Genomic DNA, 19,039 nt, shown 5'->3' with positions numbered 1-19,039 from the left:
AATTTCTCGCAATGGCCTTATATTGGAGTTCGACAATTTGACAGTTTGAGCATTGAGAAATCTGTGGCGTGCAAAAGGACGGAAGGTCCACTAAAAATATAGAAATTTGTTTTTCCTAGTTCTTTCAGTTTGTGCGGAAGCTGGTTGCTCCAGTCAAGCGGTTGGCATTAGCGATAGTCACGTGATACCTGATAACAGATTTTCAGCTACGACAATATACGACAGCAGATACCATCCCTATTATGCTCGACTTAACGGTTCGCCTGGATGGGATCGCAAAAGTAGTGATACTAGTGGCTATCTTCAAATCGACCTCAACGCCGTGTTCATGGTGTGCGCTGTGGCTACGCAGGGCGCCTCATATGGGACAGAGTGGGTGAAGTCATACAAAGTTCAGTTTTCCATTGATAATCAAGCATGGTCCACATACCGGGAGACGGCTGGGACCGACAAGGTAGGGGGAGGTAGTATATAAAAGCCCTCTGGATATTATTTAAGGATTGAATGCTAATTAATGCTGAATTCAGATGTCACCTAATATGTAAATAGAATAAATCTACATTTAAAGACATATCGGGAGTCCGAGGGATGGTAAATACATTGATGTGGCATTAGTTTCCTAAGAAATGTCTAATTTGTACCAATAATACTACACGTATGTATCGCCAGGTATTCAATGGTAACACGGACGGAACGACAGTCGTCAAAAACACCCTCGCGGTTCCCACCATGGCGCGGTTCATCCGGTTTGTACCTTTAAGTCATAACAGGGACCCGACGATGCGCGTGGAGGTGTACGGCACAAAACCCGACGGTATGTTGAAGTAGAACTCACTCAAAGCGACTGTCGTAATGTTGTGGCTATTTATGACTGAGCTTTTCTGCGATGGCCGTACTACATCATCCCACCTGCTTAATTATCAACAGAAACCTTGGGGCACGGGAGCACGTCCCCCCAATATCTAAAAAATTATAACGAAATGAGCAGTAGGGGCGTGGCTGTGCCCCCCCCCCCCCCAAAAAAAAAAAAAAAAAATAATATTTTCTTAATGTTAGTGTATTGTGCCCCCCCCCCCCCCCCCCCAAATCTTTCGAGTCCTGCTACGGTTCTGGTATGGGTAGTGAAGCAGCTACCTTTGAATTAGTCAGACCAGGTCTCTCTTTGTGCTAAGCATTATGGGTCGCGGAGTAATCTAATGCCGAGCACTAAGAGAGCCAAGGTAAGGGCTACCTTTCCATACTTAGCGAACACGATCTGTACCATCCCACTTACATTGCTCAGCTGCAATGAGGACGATTATCATAGCTTTTCTTGGCAAGGACATCTTCAGCTTGACAAATATCTAAAAATGACTAAATTTCATACTCATTAACATAGTGTGCAAGTCGTCGCTTGGTCTGATGGATGACGTCATCCCGGACTCAGCAATGTCGGCGTCATCGGGTTCACCGTCCGCTGCCCGTCTATACGGCAACTCATCATGGTGTAGTACGTCATCGTCCGTCTCTGAGTATCTTCAGGTTGACCTGGGAGGGGTGAGGACGGTCTCAGGAGTAGCCACACAGGGGTCCCCTGGGGAGGAAAAGTGGGTCAAGACTTATAACCTTCAGTACAGTGGTGATGGGACACGATGGCTTACTTATGATGCCGCCACCAGCAATGACTTCGTAAGTTAATCTATATAAGTGTTAATTAACCTTATTCAGACTGGGCTATTTTGAGCTGTCTGTGACTAAGGGGGCAGGGGGGGTTGGCTAAAATGCCCCCCTTCCGTATTTCATGAACCGCTTGGCCCATGACCATCAAACTTACATAAAATAATCACCAGCATGCAAAGAATCGTCACGCCCTATTTTGGGTGTGGTCGAATCCATTATGAAGTCACAATGACGTCATAAATACGATGTCTAGATATTCTTTCAAATATTGCCCAAATTATAAAATATCGTGTTGAAATTACTTTCCATCATTTAGATTTGTCAAAATCAACCTTTTAACGGCTTTACAATGCAAAAAGGCCATAAGGGTTCGCCATCTTGGATCCGCCATCTTGGATTCTTATGATTTTTGCAAAAGAAAAAAAATGTAATTCTTACAAGAAAAAAAAATTAATGCATGTATTACTGCTCATAGTAATGATAAATGCATAATATTAGCTTTTAAAGTGTCATCTAGTAAATCTAGTTACATTTTTAACAACAGCAGAGCAAAATTATGCCACCACCCCCCAAATATCCGAGGTAAAACATTCTAGCGCTGTTGTGAAACTTGTCAAAACAAACTTATAAAGTCAAAACAAACTTATGCCTAAACAAATTTATAAAGTCAAAAGAGGCATTTAAATCTGGAAACAGGACCAAAATATAAAAATCACTACTTTTTAGTTTTTGGGAAACCTTTGTGTGAAAAAAACAGTTGCCCTGGTAACATGGAGCTTCTCCTCGACAGGTCAATGGCATCAAAACTTCCGCAGATAGATTTTAAGATTTTAAAGAGCCCCCTCCCCCCCCCAGTCTGAATAGGGTTAAGGGTTCCTTTGAATTCTTTAAGATTTAATATAAATATTGTTTCACATTGCTAAAAATCGTGTCGCTTTCGTTTGTGCAGAGCTTCACAGGTAACGTCAGCAAGAATCTTGCGATGATCAACTGGCTCAGTCATCCAATCAGAGCGCGCTACGTCAGAATCAAGCCGCTGACCTGGAATAGCGCAATCTGTTTACGAGCAGACCTGTTTGGAGACATCGAATGCTGTGAGTAACACAATTACGTATACTTGAAACACATGATGTGTTATATAAGTAATGAGTACGCAAGCAAAAAGATCTACAGATAGTGCGCATTATTGATCTACAGATATTATTTTGTGGAGCTGATGAGAGTTTACAGTAAAAAACATATTTCTGTGCTTTAGATGGCATAAAATCCACAGCACCATAGCACCATATTTATGGGAAAAAATATCAAGATATAATGTGAAACTCTATTGAGCAGCCGTATCTCAAATCGGCGAATTGCAACACGAACGCGTGATAGCGTATAAATTTCTAACATCAACTTTAATAAGTTTTTAATATAGGGAAACTTCATTAAGCAGCCGAGTTTTAAAAGTACCTAATGTTTTTGCTATAAAACAAGACCCAAACGAGTTATCCAAAAATCAGTTTTGAAGACATCAAAGGTCCTTGTTGATAGACAAACACACATTATGAGTAAGCATAGAAGGGAAAGAGCATGAACATTTTCTTTTTTATCCATCTCCGTAGCGTGTGAGAGTCTGGCTCTAGGACTCGGTGACAATCGCGTACCTAGCGCAAGTATCTCCGCCTCATCAAACAACGCAAATGCCGTACGCGCAAGACTGGGCACTGCCAGCGGTGCATGGTGTGCGAGCTTAGGTGACGTCTCGCCATACCTGCAGGTGGATCTTGGATCAAGTCACATGATCTGCGCCGTAGCTACACAAGGAGATTCGTCCGCTGACCAGTGGGTACAGACTTATCGGATTGATTACTCAGATGATGAAGCGAACTGGACAAGTTATAGAGAAAATAACACCACTAGGGTAAGACAGTAACTGCTATTCTCTAAATATTGTGCTGTATATCACCATGGTAAGCATGGATTATTAAAAATTGATATTCTTCATATAGAAGTTCAACGGTAATTACGACAGAAACTCGATCGTGCGTCAAGTACTGTACCAAGCCCCCGCCGCCAGATACGTCCGCGTGGTGCCAATTTCGGAGACTGGGTCAAAGTGTCTACGGTTGGAGCTGTACGGTCACCGACTGGGATCAGGTACTGTGTTTAGGAAAATCTCGCGCCAGACCGCATTTTCGTGTCGTTTATAAAACAATAAAAGCAAAATTACCAACCTTTTATCAGATTGTCAGTCTCACGCAGTCGGCCTTCAGAGCACAAATATGATTCCTGATCATCGCTTCACCAGCAATTCATGGTATAGTAGCGGCTACTATCCCTGGTACGCAAGACTACAAACATCAAAGGCTTGGACACCAAAAGCTGCCGATAGAGACAATACATATCTCCAAGTTGACCTGGGAGGTCTGTGGCGCGTGTGCTCTGTGGCCTCTCAAGGGGCCTACAGCCACTGGGAGTGGACCAAGCAGTACGCTATCGCGCATTCTGTCAATAATATCAGTTGGACGCCATACAATGAGTCTGGTGTACAGAGGGTGAGTGTCTGCTGATTCATTTGTTCTTTCATTTATCCTCCTTATGTTATTGATGTTTTAAATTGATTCTAATACATATCGAACAATCCTATAAAAAATATCGGTTTTCCTGCTCGCTCGGTCAACTCCTTATTAGGGTATTACCACCATACTAGGAAATTCATTTTTTTTTTTCGCTTTTTTGTATGTCACGCTCTCATCCAATCATAATGAAATTTCCTCGATGGCGTTTCTGCAAAAAGAATCTGTTTGATTGGTTTCGATTAAAAATAGCATAAAAACACAAACTTTAACGAAAACGCTTCCAAAAGTGTTTTACAGGTGTTTACTGGAAATGTTGACAAATCAAATGGGAAAATGAATAAATAAACGAACGAACGAACGAACGAACAAATGAATGAATAAATGAATGAATGAAGGGTGGAGAATTAACCACTAAAAACAAATAGTGGAGCGGGCATACTCCAGGCCAATGCGTACAAATCGCAAGTCATTGAAACGTGTTCGCTCATCAAACCTATATTACTCGTAATTCGTAGATTTTTTCTTGATTATCGATTATTTGGTATCACAAACTTATAGCATGACATCTCGGGGAATTTCGTGATAAATTTTCCCACACTGTCACGATGATTCGAGTGGTACTTCTTGAAAGAGGAGCTCAGAATTGAATTTGATGGCCGGAATTAAATTAACAATAAGCAAAACAAAACGTTTATGAAGCTCTTTTACAGGTGTTTACTGGAAATACTGATAAATCAAGTGTAGTGGTAAGACTGCTCGCTCATCCGCCACTGGCCAGATTCATCCGGTTTGTTCCAACAGCATACGAAAATTACCCAACAACAAGACTGGATTACCGCGGATTACAGTCAGGTACCGCCATGTAGCATGATACAAAAAGGTTAATAAGGAAGTCCATGTGATATCTTACAAAACAATCGCTTTTCAGCTTGTGCATCATCACTCGGAGTGGAGCTTGGCTACATCCTTGACTCACAGATGACATCATCAAGCAATGATGGCGCGTACACGGCATCCGCTGGCCGACTGTACGGCGGCTCATCTTGGTGCAGTTCCACATCAATCAACAATGAGTATCTTCAAGTTGATCTTGGAGGAGTAAAGACGGTCACAGGAGTGGCCACACAGGGTTCCCGCACTCAAAGCAAGTGGGTCACGCGATACGTTATCAAGTACAGCTTCACTGGAACCGAGTGGAGCGACTTCAAGGATGGCGGGTCTATACCAAGGGTAAGTTAAGTGACGTCATGGATGGCGGGTCTATACCGAGGGTAAGTTAAATGACGTCAAGGATGGCGGGTCTGTACCAAGAGTAAGTTAAGTGACGTCAAGGATGGCGGGTCTATACCAAGGATAAGTTAAGTGACGTCCTGGATGGCTGGTCTATACCAAGGGTAAGTTAAGTGACGTCATGGATGGCGGGTCTATACCAAGGGTAAGTTAAGTGACGTCAAGGATGGCGGGTCTATACCGAGGGTAAGTTAAGTGACGTCAAGGATGGCGGGTCTATACCGAGGGTAAGTTAAATGACGTCATGGATGGCGGGTCTATACCAGGGGTAGGTAAGGTGACGTCATGGATGGTGGGTCTATACCCGGGGTAGGTAAGGTGACGTCAAGGATGGCGGGTCTATACCAAGGGTAGGTAAGGTGACGTCAAGGATGGCGGGTCTATACCAAGGGTAAGTTAAGTGACGTCATGGATGGCCGGTCTATACCAAGGGTAAGTTAAGTGACGCCAAGGATGGCGGGTCTATACCAAGGGTAAGTTAAGTGACGTCATGGATGGCGGGTCTATACCAAGGGTAAGTTAAATGACGTCATAGATGGTGGGTCTATACCAAGGGTAAGTTAAGTGACGTCAAGGATGGCGGGTCTATACCAAGGGTAAGTTAAGTGACGTCATGGATGGTAGGTCTATACCAAGGGTAAGTTAAGTGACGTCATGGATGGTGGGTCTATACCAAGGGTAAGTTAAGTGACGTCAAGGATGGCGGGTCTATACCGAGGGTAAGTTAAGTGACGTCAAGGATGGCGGGTCTATACCAAGGGTAAGTTAAGTGACGTCATGGATGGCGGGTCTATACCAAGGGTAAGTTAAGTGACGTCATGGATGGCAGGTCTGTACTCGGGGTAGGTAAGGTGACGTCATGGATGGCAGGTCTATATTCTGGGTAGGTAAGGTGACGTCATGGATGGCAGGTCTGTACTCGGGGTAGGTAGAGGTGACGTAATGGATGGCAAGTCTGTACTCAGGGTAGGTAAAGTGACGTCATGGATGGTGGGTCTGTACTCGGGGTAGGTAAAGTGACGTCATGGATGGTGGGTCTGTACTCGGGGTAGGTAAGGTGACGTCATGGATTGCAGGTGTGTACACAGGGTAGGTAGAGGTGACGTCATGGATTGCAGGTGTGTACACAGGGTAGGTAGAGGTGACGTCATGGATGGCAGGTCTGTACTTGGGGTAGGTAGAGGTGACGTCATGGATGGCAGGTATGTACTCAGGGTAGGTAGAGGTGACTTCATGGATGGCAGGTATGTACACAGGGTAGGTAGAGGTGACGTCATGGATGGCAGGTATGTACACAGGGTAGGTAGAGGTGACGTCATGGATGGCAGGTATGTACACAGGGTAGGTAGAGGTGACGTCATGGATGGCAGGTATGTACTCAGGTTAGGTAAAGGTGACGTCATAATTCTGTGCTTTGGGTAGGTAAGGGTAAATCATTCAATATCTTGCTTTTCCAGATATTTGACGGCAACGAGGATCACAAAACAGGGCGTGTTAACTGGTTTGAAGTCCCCATCGCTGCACAATTCATCAGGGTTCACCCTCAGGCAGTGAATGGCGGCAACGCCTGCATGAGAATAGACTTTTATGGCTGCACTTTTGGTATGCTCTGAAAATTGTCCACTGCTAAACCTAAACATACCCTCGAGTTTTTCCTTTCTCTTCAGTCATAAAACCTTGTATTATATATTGGGTACCCAGTGAAACAGGGTGCATGCCTACAGCAGAGAGAAATAAAATCACATGGTTTGAGAATGTAGGATGGTTTTGTAAATTCTTCCATTTTCTTACCATCCCACGTCCTTATTTGGTAATTAATCAGGTTTTCTTATTTCCAGTATTTTTGCCTGGTTTTAAATCTCAAAGACAAATCACTCTCCAGGCATCAAGCGGTACACGCGTGTCTGTACCCTGTCCGATAAACGGACAACCGCAGCCCGTTGATTTTAAATGGTACAAAAATGATACCTTCATGGCTGGGGATACTTCAAGCAGTATCACCGTAACATACCGCTCAGCAGCTGACGTGAAACACAGCTACAAATGTGTGCATCAAGACCCGAACCACCGACCTGTAAATTGTGTCCAGTCATACGCATGCTCTGCAAGGTACCCGCTGACTCTACCAAGTGCAGGCACAGCCAGACGTGCTGAGATAGCGGTCTCTGTCCAGCTAAGTGAGTATGACTCGATAAGGATGTTCTAACAATCAACGGTTACTAAATTGCACTTCTGCATTTTTCAGATGTTTTGGCAGCACCAGTAGTAGATGTAACAAGGAATAAGCGCTCACTTACACTGCAGCTGACGTCATCAGCAGACGACTCGACAGGACCGCTGACCGGTTATACCGTCAAGAATCGGACGAGTGGAGCATGGACTACACGTGAGATCGGCTCGTCGTCACAATACGAGTTGACTGGTCTTGTGCCGTACACGAGCTACACGGTGCAGGCGAGAGGGAAGAGTGTGGTTGGGCTCGGGTTGTGGAGTGCAGCGGGTTCCTACACCACTCTCATGGCAGGTACAACCACAGTAGCAATTTCTAACCGCACGCAAGTTATCATAAATAACAAGAGTAGTCCATTTTAACATATAAGAAAGTTTTTTGAAAGGCTGATCAGGGGCGAGATCCTCGGAGATTTGATAAAAGAAGGGCTTACCAAATAAGAAGTTGCTTTAGAGAGGCCATGCATGAATACATTCACTTTTCGGGTCACTTTTATGTAAGATGTGAACATCTTTGTTATTCAGATCCAGATGGAAAACTTATAATATCTCAATCGACGGTTGCAACATCCTCCACCGCAATACGGATACAATGGACGGTATGTAAATAAATAAGATCGCCTTAAATTTTTGTATCACTCGTTGTAATATAAAGAATAATCAGTGCGAAAACTAAGGCGGGGACTAGTTAATCGAGCGGAAATATTTATGTTTCTTTAGTAGAATCTCTCTTGCTCCTCAAGCCTGCTTCCCGCTTGAATAGCCTTCAACTTTGATTACGTCAATGATTAATCAAAAACTGGTATACGACCTAGAATTTCGTCCGCCCTGTAGAAGTCTAATGTAAAATATTCTGTGTAAGGGGTGAAATCTACTCTTAAGAGTCTTTTTGTATCGTCTTATTCCTTCACATGACCTTTTTTGGTTTCAGCTCTCCTCTGACTACCGACTTAACGGGCAATTTAAGGAATACATAGTACTGTACGAGTACATGGCTAGCAATGGAAGTAATATTATAAAGTCAGAAAAAGTGACAAACATCAACACGCAAGACCTTTCCTTGACCCCGCTCAAAATATTTACCAATTACACCCTTACCCTTCGCTCAAGTAACACTCAGTACACCGGAGCCACAAGTGACGCGCGTATTGTACAGACCTGGGAGGACGGTGAGTGACACTCAGTACATACGGGAGTCACAAGTGACGCGCGCATTGTACAGACCTGGGAAGACGGTGAGTAACACTAAGTACAAACGGGAGCCACAAGTGACGCGCGTATTGTACAGACCTGGGAGGACGGTGAGTAACACTAAGTACATACGGGAGCCACAAGTGACGCGTATTGTACAGACCTGGGAGGACGGTGAGTAACACTAAGTACATACGGGAGTCACAAGTGACGCGCGTATTGTACAGACCTGGGAAGACGGTGAGTGACACTAAGTACGAGGGAGCCACAAGTGACACGTATTGTACAGACCTGGGAGGACGGTGAGTAACACTAAGTACATACGGGAGTCACAAGTGACACGCGCATTGTACAGACCTGGGAGGACGGTGAGTAACACTGAGTACATACGGGAGTCACAAGTGACGCGCGTATTGTACAGACCTGGGAGGACGGTGAGTAACACTAAGTACATACGGGAGTCACAAGTGACGCGCGTATTGTACAGACCTGGGAGGACGGTGAGTAACACTAAGTACATACGGGAGCCACAAGTGACGCGTATTGTACAGACCTGGGAGGACGGTGAGTAATACTAAGTACATACGGGAGCCACAAGTGACGCGTATTGTACAGACCTGGGAGGACGGTGAGTAACACTAAGTACATACGTGAGCCACAAGTGACGCGCGTATTGTACAGACCTGGGAGGACGGTGAGTAACACTAAGTACATACGGGAGCCACAAGTGACACTAAGTACATACGGGAGTCACAAGTGACGTGCGTATTGTACAGACCTGGGAGGACGGTGAGTAACACTAAGTACATACGGGAGTCACAAGTGACGCGCGTATTGTACAGACCTGGGAGGACGGTGAGTAACACTGAGTACAAGGAAGCCACAAGTAACGCGTATTGTACAGACCTGGGAGGACGGTGAGTAACACTAAGTACGAGGGAGCCACAAGTGACGCGCGTATTGTACAGACCTGGGAGGACGGTGAGTAACACTCAGTACAAGGGAGCCACAAGTGACGCGCGTATTGTACATACCTGGTAGGACGGTTAGTAACACTAAGATGGTGAGCCCTTGCATGTCCACCGAAATCTGTTGATTTAATCATAACACAGTAGACGAATTTTTTCTGTGTCCAGGAGATTCACATAAGTTCGTGACTAGATTGACACGTTCAGAACGTTTTCCTTATAATTTTACACAAGATAGAAAGATGGCTGCACACACCAAGATACCGGTCTTAATCTCAGATGCCGGTCTTGATCTCAGATGCCGGTCTTGATCTCATATACCGGTCTTGATCTCATATACCGGTCTTGATCTCAGATACCGGTCTTAATCTCAGATGCCGGTCTTGATCTCAGATACCGGTCTTGATCTCAGATGCTGGTCTTGATCTCAGATGCCGGCCTTGATCTCATATACCGGTCTTGATCTCAGACACAGGTCTTGATCTCAAATGCCGGTCTTGATCTCATATACCGGTCTTGATCTCATATACCGGTCTTGATTTCAGATGCCGGTCTTAATCTCAGATGCCGCGTTTGATCTCAGATGCCGGTCTTGATCTCAGATGCCGGTCTTGATCTCAGATTCGAGTCTTGATCTCAGATGCCGGTCTTGATCTCAGATGCCGGTCTTGATCTCATATACCGGTCTTGATCTCAGATGCCGGTCTTGATCTCATATACCGGTCTTGATCTCAGATGCTGGTCTTGATCTCAGATACCGGTCTTGATCTCAGATACCGGGCTTGATCTCAGATACCGGTCTTAATCTCAGATGCCGGTCTTGATCTCAGATACCGGTCTTGATCCCAGATGCCGGTCTTGATCTCAGATGCCGGTCTTGATCTCCTATACCGGTCTTGATCTCAGATGCCGGTCTTGATCTTATATACCGGTCTTGATCTCAGATGCCGGTCTTGATCTCAGATGCCGGTCTTAATCTCAGATGCTTGATCTCACATGCCGGTCTTGATCTCAGATGCCGGGTTTGATCTCGGATACCGGTCTTGATCTCAGATGGCGCGTTTGATCTCAGATGCCGCGTTTGATCTAAATTGCCGGTATCTGAAATCAAGACCGGTGAGATCAAGACCTATATCTGAGATCAAGACCGGTATCTAAGATCGAGACCGGCATCTGAGATCAAACCTGGCAATTGAGATCAAGACCGGCATTTGAGATCAAGACTGGTATCTGAGATCAAGACCGGTATCTGAGATCAAACGCGGCATCTGAGATCAAAACCGGCGGTTGATATCAAACCCGGCATGTAAGATCAAGACTGGTATCTGAGATCAAGACCGGTATCTGAGATCAAACCCGGTATCTGAGATCAAGACCGGCATCTGAGACCAAGACCGGTACTGAGATCAAACCCGGTACCTGATATCAAACCCGGCATCTGAGATCAAGACCGGTATCTGAGATCAAGAACGGTATATGAGACCAAACCCGGTATCTGAGATCATGCCCGGTATCTGAGATCAAGCCCAGTATCTAAGATCAAGCCCAGTATCTGAGATCAAGACCGGTATCTGAGATCAAACGCGGCATCTGAGATCAAAACCGGCGGTTGATATCAAACCCGGCATGTAAGATCAAGACTGGTATCTGAGATCAAGACCGGTGTCTGAGATCAAACCCGGCAATTGAGATCAAACGCGGCATCTGAGATCTGGGATATTAATATATATATATATATATATATATATATATATATATAGTGTTGGTTTGAGAAAAATACAAACTACATAGGTTTCCCTACAGGTCTGTTTCGTGGTGTCCCACTCATCAGTATATATACATACATATACATACACATATATATATATATATATATATATATATATATATATATATATATATATATATATATATATATATATATATATATATATATATATAAAATGATGGCTGAAGGCTTTCATAGAAAGTGCTCAATACTCGAAAGTAGAGCGGTGTATAGTGTTGGTTTGAGAAAAAATACAAACTACATAGGTTTCCCTACAGGTCTGTTTCGTGGTTGCCCACTCATCAGGGGATCCCCTGATGAGTGGGCAACCACGAAACAGACCTGTAGGGAAACCTATGTAGTTTGTATTTTTTCTCAAACCAACACTATATATATATATATATATATATATATATATATATATATATATATATATATATATATATATGTATATATATGTATGTATATATATATGTATACTTTCGAGTATTGAGCACTTTCTATGAAAGCCTTCAACCATCATTTTATATATATATATATATATATATATATATATATATATATATATATATATATAGTGTTGGTTTGAGAAAAACCAACTGATAGACAAGCACTTCCCGAAAGACAACCACCTCCGTAAAATCTTCAACAGAAACACCATCAAAATCAGTTACAGCTGCATGAACAACACCAAACAGATCATCGACAACCATAACAAGCGCATCATCACCGCATCGTCGGCTACCGAGATCGCCAGCTCCGCCCCTACCACTACCAACAACAAGACATGCAACTGCCGACAGAAAGACACCTGCCCTCTAGACGGAAACTGCCTACAGACATCTGTTATCTACCAAGCTACCGTAACTCGAAAAGACAACAACACCTCGGAAACATACGTCGGGCTCACTGAAAACAGCTTCAAGACCAGGTACAGAAACCACATCGCATCATTCCGACACGCCAAACACAGAAACTCCACCGAACTCAGCAAATACGTCTGGACTCTCAAGGACAACATGATTGAGTACTTTATTTCATGGCGCATTCTTTCTTCCCACTCCGCCTACAACAGTACCACTAAGCGTTGCAACCTCTGCCTCAAAGAAAAGCTGACGATCATCTGCCAACCCAAACTATCAACTCTAAATAAACGCAATGAACTCGTGTCCTCGTGCCGCCACAGAAACAAAGCCCTGCTACGAAACAATTAAACTGTTAATCCCGTCACCGTTAAATTTTCGCGCTATCAATTTTTCACACGTTCCGCACTGTTAGTTTTCGCCCCGCATATTTAATGTAACTCGCTATTGTTCCTCTTACCGCCTTAGCTAAAACTATCAGTCTATTATTATGTAAATTTCAATGTTAATAGTATATATACGATGGTAGGAATATTCTCATTAAATCCCCTGATGAGTGGGCAACCACGAAACAGACCTGTAGGGAAACCTATGTAGTTTGTATTTTTCTCAAACCAACACTATACACCGCTCTACTTTCGAGTATTGAGCACTTTCTATGAAAGCCTTCAACCATCATTATATATATATATATATATATATATATATATATATATATATATATATATATATATATATATATATATATATATATATATATATATATATATATATATATATCCCAAATCGTTTTCCTTTCAAACTGCTATTTGCCGGTACATGTATGATGGGAACATTATCGTCTGATTCAATGGCTTAATGTTTTTTTGTCTGTGTTCCTTGTGATTAGTTCCGAGTGCACCACCTTTAGGCGTAAATCACGCCGAAATCAACTCAACGACATTCAACATCAGTTGGAACCCAATCCCCAAAGATCAGAGCAACGGAATCATCACCAGTTACGATCTGGAACTAAGTTCCGGACAAGCCAGACGGCGCAGGCGGTCCCTTACAGAGTCCCTCAATTCCACCTTGACGTACATCGTACTGCATAACCTGGAAAATTGCACCATTTACCATCTGCGGGTGCGGGCGAGAACAGGAAAAGGACCTGGTCCGTACAGCCCACAATACACACTACAAACATCCCGTATGTATCAATATCCCGTATGCATGAATGAGTATTACATATACTGCCAAGAATACACGCTACAGACATCCCGTATGTATCAATATCCCGTATGCATAAATGAGTATTACATATACTGCCAACAATACACGCTACAGACATCCCGTATGTATAAATATCCCGTATGCATGAATGAGTATTACATACACAGCCAACAATACACGCTACTGACATCCCGTATGTATCAATATCCCGTATGCATGAATGAGTATTACACATACAGCCAACAATACACGCTACAGACATCCCGTATGTATCAATATCCCGTATGAATGAATGAGTATTACATACACAGCCTACAATACACGCTACAGACATCCCGTATGTATCCATTTCCCGTGTGCATGAATGAGTATTCAGTAGAATCCATATAACACACGCCACAGACATCCATATACCTCAATATCCCGTGGGTTTCAATATCCCGCTATGTGCATGAATGCAAGGGGAGGAGGAGAGAAGAATTGCATTAATTAGTATTTTGTACTGTCACAGCTCCATGGACACCAACAGATTTGAAGGCAACAGACGAGACCAAGACTTCAGTTCTCCTGAGATGGCGAACCCCAAACTTTATAGGGTCTATAAGATACACGGTGAGTTTGGACGTCAAAAGTGAGTGCGCTACAGAGACTCGAAACATTGACCTCTCTCGGGTAGGTCCCTACAGGATCCCATCTGCATCCGTAGTTGAGGAATCTCAGTAAGCCTGCATTAGACCAAAAACCCGTTAGCGTTTAATCTATAGAGTTAGGATTTTGTTAATGTTCGTGTTACGGTAGACTCGAAGGTCTTGGCTTAGGGTTAGGGTTAATTTAACTCGAAGAAGAAAAAGGATCTTAGTTATTATATAATAACTTATGTTGTAACTTAAGTTATGTAATATTCGAAATTCAAGACAAACGTATTGAGGTACATAAAAAAAGGTAATCTAAGGAATGACTATCCATGTTCGAATTGTAGTCCTCCGAAGTAAGACTAGAGATCTTGTATCACAGGTCATGTACAAAGGTTTCAAGCCTTACTGGCAGGAATGGAATGGACACTTTGGAAAAGTAACTACCTCATCCCAGTCTGTCAGCCCAAAGAATCTCATCCCTGGGACAAAGTACATTTTCAATATTACTTCTTTCACCAAATGCGGAGGTAGCAAAACACTGAATTTTAAAGTAGTGACTACGAAAGTTTCAAGTAAGTTCTTATAGTTTATTTTCCTTAAGAGGCTAATTAGAATAAGTTAACTAACTTAAATGGCATTGCATTCTAGATCCTGTAGCACCAGTGGTTCCTCTTGGGAGAATATCTCGCGATACTAACGTCACATTGTGGAAGGCTGATGAAGTCAACGGTCCAATCGAGTAAGTCCCAAAGCGCATCTCAAACTGCAGCGCGCATATAGGGGTATCCGAGAAAAAAAAATAGGCTTTTCGCTTAGAAATGGTATTTTTAGGGCTTCTGAGGCATCTTAAACCGCAGCGCGCGTACAGTCTCCCTGGGGGGAAGTGGTTCTTCCCACGTCGACCTAACAGGGATGCTCGTCGTATTTTTTTAAAGGGTTAAAATTGGTTAAATCGGGTATTTTTTTAGGGGATATCCAATAAAAATAGGCGTTTTTTGTAGAAAGGATATATTTTAGGGCTTCTGAGGTATTTTTTTAGGGTAGCAAGTTTTAGTCGTGCTTGTAGTTTTTTCGAATTTCCCGACGAGCATGCCTATCACATTTATTCTGAAGAACCCCCCCCCCCCCCCCCTCTGGGGTCAGTCACTCTCGTTTATCACGATTACCTATTTTTTTGGTTCTCAGCTCCTATCAAGTCATAGTTCTTAAAGAGAAACCCGACAACGTGAACCTGACGGAGATTCAAGCAGAAGAACTTTGTAAAGAAGACGAGGAGAAGAAAGAGAAAAGGAATTACTACATTGCAGCCGAAGTGGAAGCATTAAGTATGAATCAAACAATCATCATTGGTGACGGTAGGATTTACAAAGGAAGGCGGCAGAAGTACAAGAACAAAGCTCTTGACGAAGGAAGCAAGAACAAGGTCTACATACGAGCGATGACCTACCTGAACGAAGAGGTAATGCCGTTGAAAAGTGTCCCAGTTTTGGGGAGGAGTCTTTTTTTTCTAAAGTAAAAGACGTACCGTGATTTCTCGAGTGAACGCCGGATTTAGTCGGGGAAGGCGCTTTTACAACGTCCAAGGAGCAAAAAACTCGGTCTCTCAATATGATACAATTTTGTTAGTATATATGGTATCATACAATTTTGGTAGTAATATCAGCTTGTTGCTTCTATTCTTATGTACACTCCCCCCTTGAGTGTACATAAGAGTAACACGCTTAGGCCGGTCACTTACTGTATTGGAGGCGTTTATTGGAGCAATAATGGCAGTCACTGTATATGTACTTATATACCAAATTTTAATTCTAAGTTGGAGCCTTTGTGTGGAGTTGTCGCTTTGGCTGGAGTAATAGGTGAGCCTGTCTTGCTTCTAATCATTTACTCCAATCTTAACTAATGCTTAATAACATTTATTCTATTTAATTTTTTTTAGAAATTCCTGTCGCTAGCTCGGAAAATCTCGCATCAACCACCTCATCATCCGTAGGAGCAATAGCTGGAGGGGTGGTTGCGTTACTTATTCTTGCTGCTTTCGTCGCCGCTGTAGTCCTCTTTATCAGGTATGGTGTCCAGTCATATGGCTGTAGCTAGAAAAATTGCTGGGTATGTGGGTTGGGGGCGGGGACATCATTTCATTCTATATGTCCTTGTATTATACCCGCTGTACCAAGTCGTAGTGGGCGGCTTTCCCTGCCCTTTCACTACCTTGTATGTTATCTATTTAACACTAGACATCAATGGAAGGGGGATAGTTTGAGTCGAGGGTAAAATGCTCCCTTTGCAGTCTTTTATACTAAAGCTGTATTTGCCTTGCCTGGTATATTGATTTGGTTCGCAGGCGACGAAATGATAATTCCCCCATGAGGAAGCCGGCGATGCAAATGGAGTCGTTTAACGAGGGTCAAGCGGAAAGCAATGCCGATATCGCCCATGAAGGAATAAGCAACCAGCAGGGGGCTGCTGGTATGCACTTATTTTCATTGCTTTGAGTGAAATTATGGCAATAGGTATTTACCTGTGGTAGAAATAAGTGAATGAGTCTGTTTTTCTTAAAATATATCTCTTAATTTTCACTCCTATTTTCATATCTGTTCTGACTTTCCTGATTTGCGGACCAAATTCAAGAACTTAAGTTTTCTGTTCACGCGTTACAGAAGCTGCAAATACCGAGCGTATTTATGACAATGCTGTAGACGACTTGTCCAAGCCAATCCCAATCGCACTCTTCCCAGAATACGTCGCGAAGATGCAGGCAAACGGAGGCATCAGATTGGAAAACGAATACAAGGTGGGTTATCATGACATGCGGTACTCGGGTCCGCCGTAATTGGCCTAGCTGTGGCGGATACCCTGCCCTTTCGTTATTGTATGTATTTATGTTCTGTTTCTCATGTATAACGTATTATGTATGTGTATTTTTTTTCTCCGTGGGCAAAGTCAATAAATAAATAAACTGTCATCAAGGATAAGTGAGCATGTATTCGTGCATCCTTTGCAGAATAGAGTATTCAGATTAGAGAGTTGAGGGGTCTTAATGTTCTACAATCACGAGTGACTTGGTAACAAACCTTCAAACACAGATTTTACCATTATTTCTTTACGCGGGGGATTGGGTCGAGTTGGTATGCGAACAGCATGCTGGGACGATTTTAGGGGACGCAATTCAACATGTCGTCGTAAAGTTGGTGTGATACTGAATAAAAGATAGAAAATGGTAGGTTTTGGCAATTCTGCTCCCGAAATTTATTCGTTAGTTAGATTCACAACTCCCACATGACATCCTTCAAAGCCACGTTGAATTGCGTCCCTCAAATGATCCCAGCTACTGTTAGCTTATCAAATCGACTCGATCCCCCGCGCATAATAAAAATGCCGAATAGATTGTTCCAGCTTTTTGTTTCCGATGTATGTTGTGACGCTGCCAGTTTCCTACTACCATAGGCGAGGCGGGGCTCATGCTTTTCAGGAAACAAGAGTTAAGGAATCCTATAATAATAATTTGCAACACCCCGTTATCTGTTTTTTCAGAAATTCAACAATGGACAGCAGTTTCCATGGGAAGCCGCCAGGAAACCTGCCAACAAAAACAAGAACCGTTACGCGAACATTGTTGCCTGTAAGTGAAATACCAAAAGGTTCTCTATGCCATTAAAATGATGCGCCTTACTCGAACTTCCTATGGTATTTTTTTTTCATCCGTAGATGATCATTCACGTGTGGTACTGGAGCGAGTCAATGGCGACGAGGATTCGGATTACATAAACGCGTCATTTATACACGTGAGTACCCACGCCCAGTAGGTTAAGGTTAGGGTCATACTAAATGATGAAAAAATCTTTTTTTCTTTCTTTTTTTCTTGGTGAGTAGAGCTCAAAGGAAGGACTCAATGCCTTACGACTTTTGAGCTTTTTGTTTAAGATGTCAAAAATGTGTTTTTAGGGCTATGATGGAACTCCAAGATCGTTCATCGCCTCACAAGGTAAATTCCGATTTGGCCTTTAAAAACAAGAGTAGTCCAGTTAAAAACAAAATGGCTAGCATAGAAAGCTATACCCCCTTTTTTAGGAGGGGGGGGGGGGGGGGCAGAAAAAGAAAACTTGCGGCTTTCTTTGCGAACTAACCTTACCCCCACTACTATTCTGGAATCAGAATTAATCCCAAACATTTTCTCTTCGTTTTGAAACTTGCTATGCCACCATATGACAGAGATTTTTCTGTGGTCTTTTTGTTTCAATCTCTCTCACCAACTTCTGCTATATCTGTCAGACGGTTTTTGCGCCCTTTCCACCTGTAATTCCCGAATCCTCCTTCCGGCATCTCCATGCGTCATTCTGCTCTCCCCTTAGTTGTCATCTTCCTAGGTCCACTTCCTCCGGCGTTTGAAGGCTTCTGGCGGATGGTCTGGGAACAGAACTCGCAATCCATCGTAATGCTCACCAACCTCGTCGAGCTAGGCAAGGTAGTACATTCTTATAATAGAAAATTGTCGGGCGAGAAAAAGGAAGTATAGACCTACCCGTTTTGTCGCCCGTCACGCCGCCATTCTTCATCTTTGTGTACTGCTAACATCAGCTATAATGATTATTGGATAATATCGGCTCCAGTCTTGCAGTGTACATACTCGTTTTAATCTTAGCTTCAAATAAGCTAGAAAGTA

The 19,039-nt window shown here is 43.1% G+C and overlaps 2 protein-coding genes across 5 annotated transcripts in view; both read left to right on the top strand.

Annotated features, from left to right (window-relative positions):
- Positions 1–19,039, top strand: part of LOC5519066 (receptor-type tyrosine-protein phosphatase F) — a 51,332-nt gene that overhangs the window by 1,417 nt on the left and 30,876 nt on the right. Inside the window, exons 2-9 of one of the 2 annotated variants that reach the window (XM_048723411.1) lie at positions 120–454; positions 670–814; positions 1,379–1,668; positions 2,609–2,753; positions 3,267–3,565; positions 3,654–3,801; positions 3,889–4,199; positions 4,934–5,075. In XM_048723411.1, the coding sequence (XP_048579368.1) occupies positions 120–454; positions 670–814; positions 1,379–1,668; positions 2,609–2,753; positions 3,267–3,565; positions 3,654–3,801; positions 3,889–4,199; positions 4,934–5,075 (1,815 nt within the window). The remainder of the gene's footprint in view (positions 1–119; positions 455–669; positions 815–1,378; positions 1,669–2,608; positions 2,754–3,266; positions 3,566–3,653; positions 3,802–3,888; positions 4,200–4,933; positions 5,076–19,039) is intronic. The other variant, XM_048723405.1, reaches the window with a different exon arrangement.
- LOC5502665 (receptor-type tyrosine-protein phosphatase S) overlaps positions 1–19,039 on the top strand; it is a 54,708-nt gene that overhangs the window by 31,205 nt on the left and 4,464 nt on the right. For 2 of the 3 annotated variants that reach the window (XM_048723459.1, XM_048723456.1), the window contains exons 12-29: positions 6,971–7,115; positions 7,352–7,690; positions 7,759–8,037; positions 8,268–8,341; positions 8,674–8,911; positions 13,422–13,721; positions 14,256–14,356; positions 14,759–14,951; positions 15,028–15,118; positions 15,565–15,838; positions 16,193–16,235; positions 16,316–16,442; positions 16,721–16,845; positions 17,037–17,170; positions 17,911–17,998; positions 18,085–18,161; positions 18,322–18,361; positions 18,729–18,841. In XM_048723459.1, coding sequence (XP_048579416.1) covers positions 6,971–7,115; positions 7,352–7,690; positions 7,759–8,037; positions 8,268–8,341; positions 8,674–8,911; positions 13,422–13,721; positions 14,256–14,356; positions 14,759–14,951; positions 15,028–15,118; positions 15,565–15,838; positions 16,193–16,235; positions 16,316–16,442; positions 16,721–16,845; positions 17,037–17,170; positions 17,911–17,998; positions 18,085–18,161; positions 18,322–18,361; positions 18,729–18,841 — 2,781 coding nt within the window. The remainder of the gene's footprint in view (positions 1–6,970; positions 7,116–7,351; positions 7,691–7,758; positions 8,038–8,267; positions 8,342–8,673; positions 8,912–13,421; positions 13,722–14,255; positions 14,357–14,758; positions 14,952–15,027; positions 15,119–15,564; positions 15,839–16,192; positions 16,236–16,315; positions 16,443–16,720; positions 16,846–17,036; positions 17,171–17,910; positions 17,999–18,084; positions 18,162–18,321; positions 18,362–18,728; positions 18,842–19,039) is intronic. The other variant, XM_048723470.1, reaches the window with a different exon arrangement.

The sequence above is a fragment of the Nematostella vectensis genome, chromosome 1 (genome assembly GCF_932526225.1).
Source record: "Nematostella vectensis chromosome 1, jaNemVect1.1, whole genome shotgun sequence".
NCBI lineage: Eukaryota > Metazoa > Cnidaria > Anthozoa > Actiniaria > Edwardsiidae > Nematostella > Nematostella vectensis.
The sequence above is the reverse complement of the archived record's forward strand: the minus strand, read 5'-3'. Positions and strand labels throughout refer to the sequence as shown.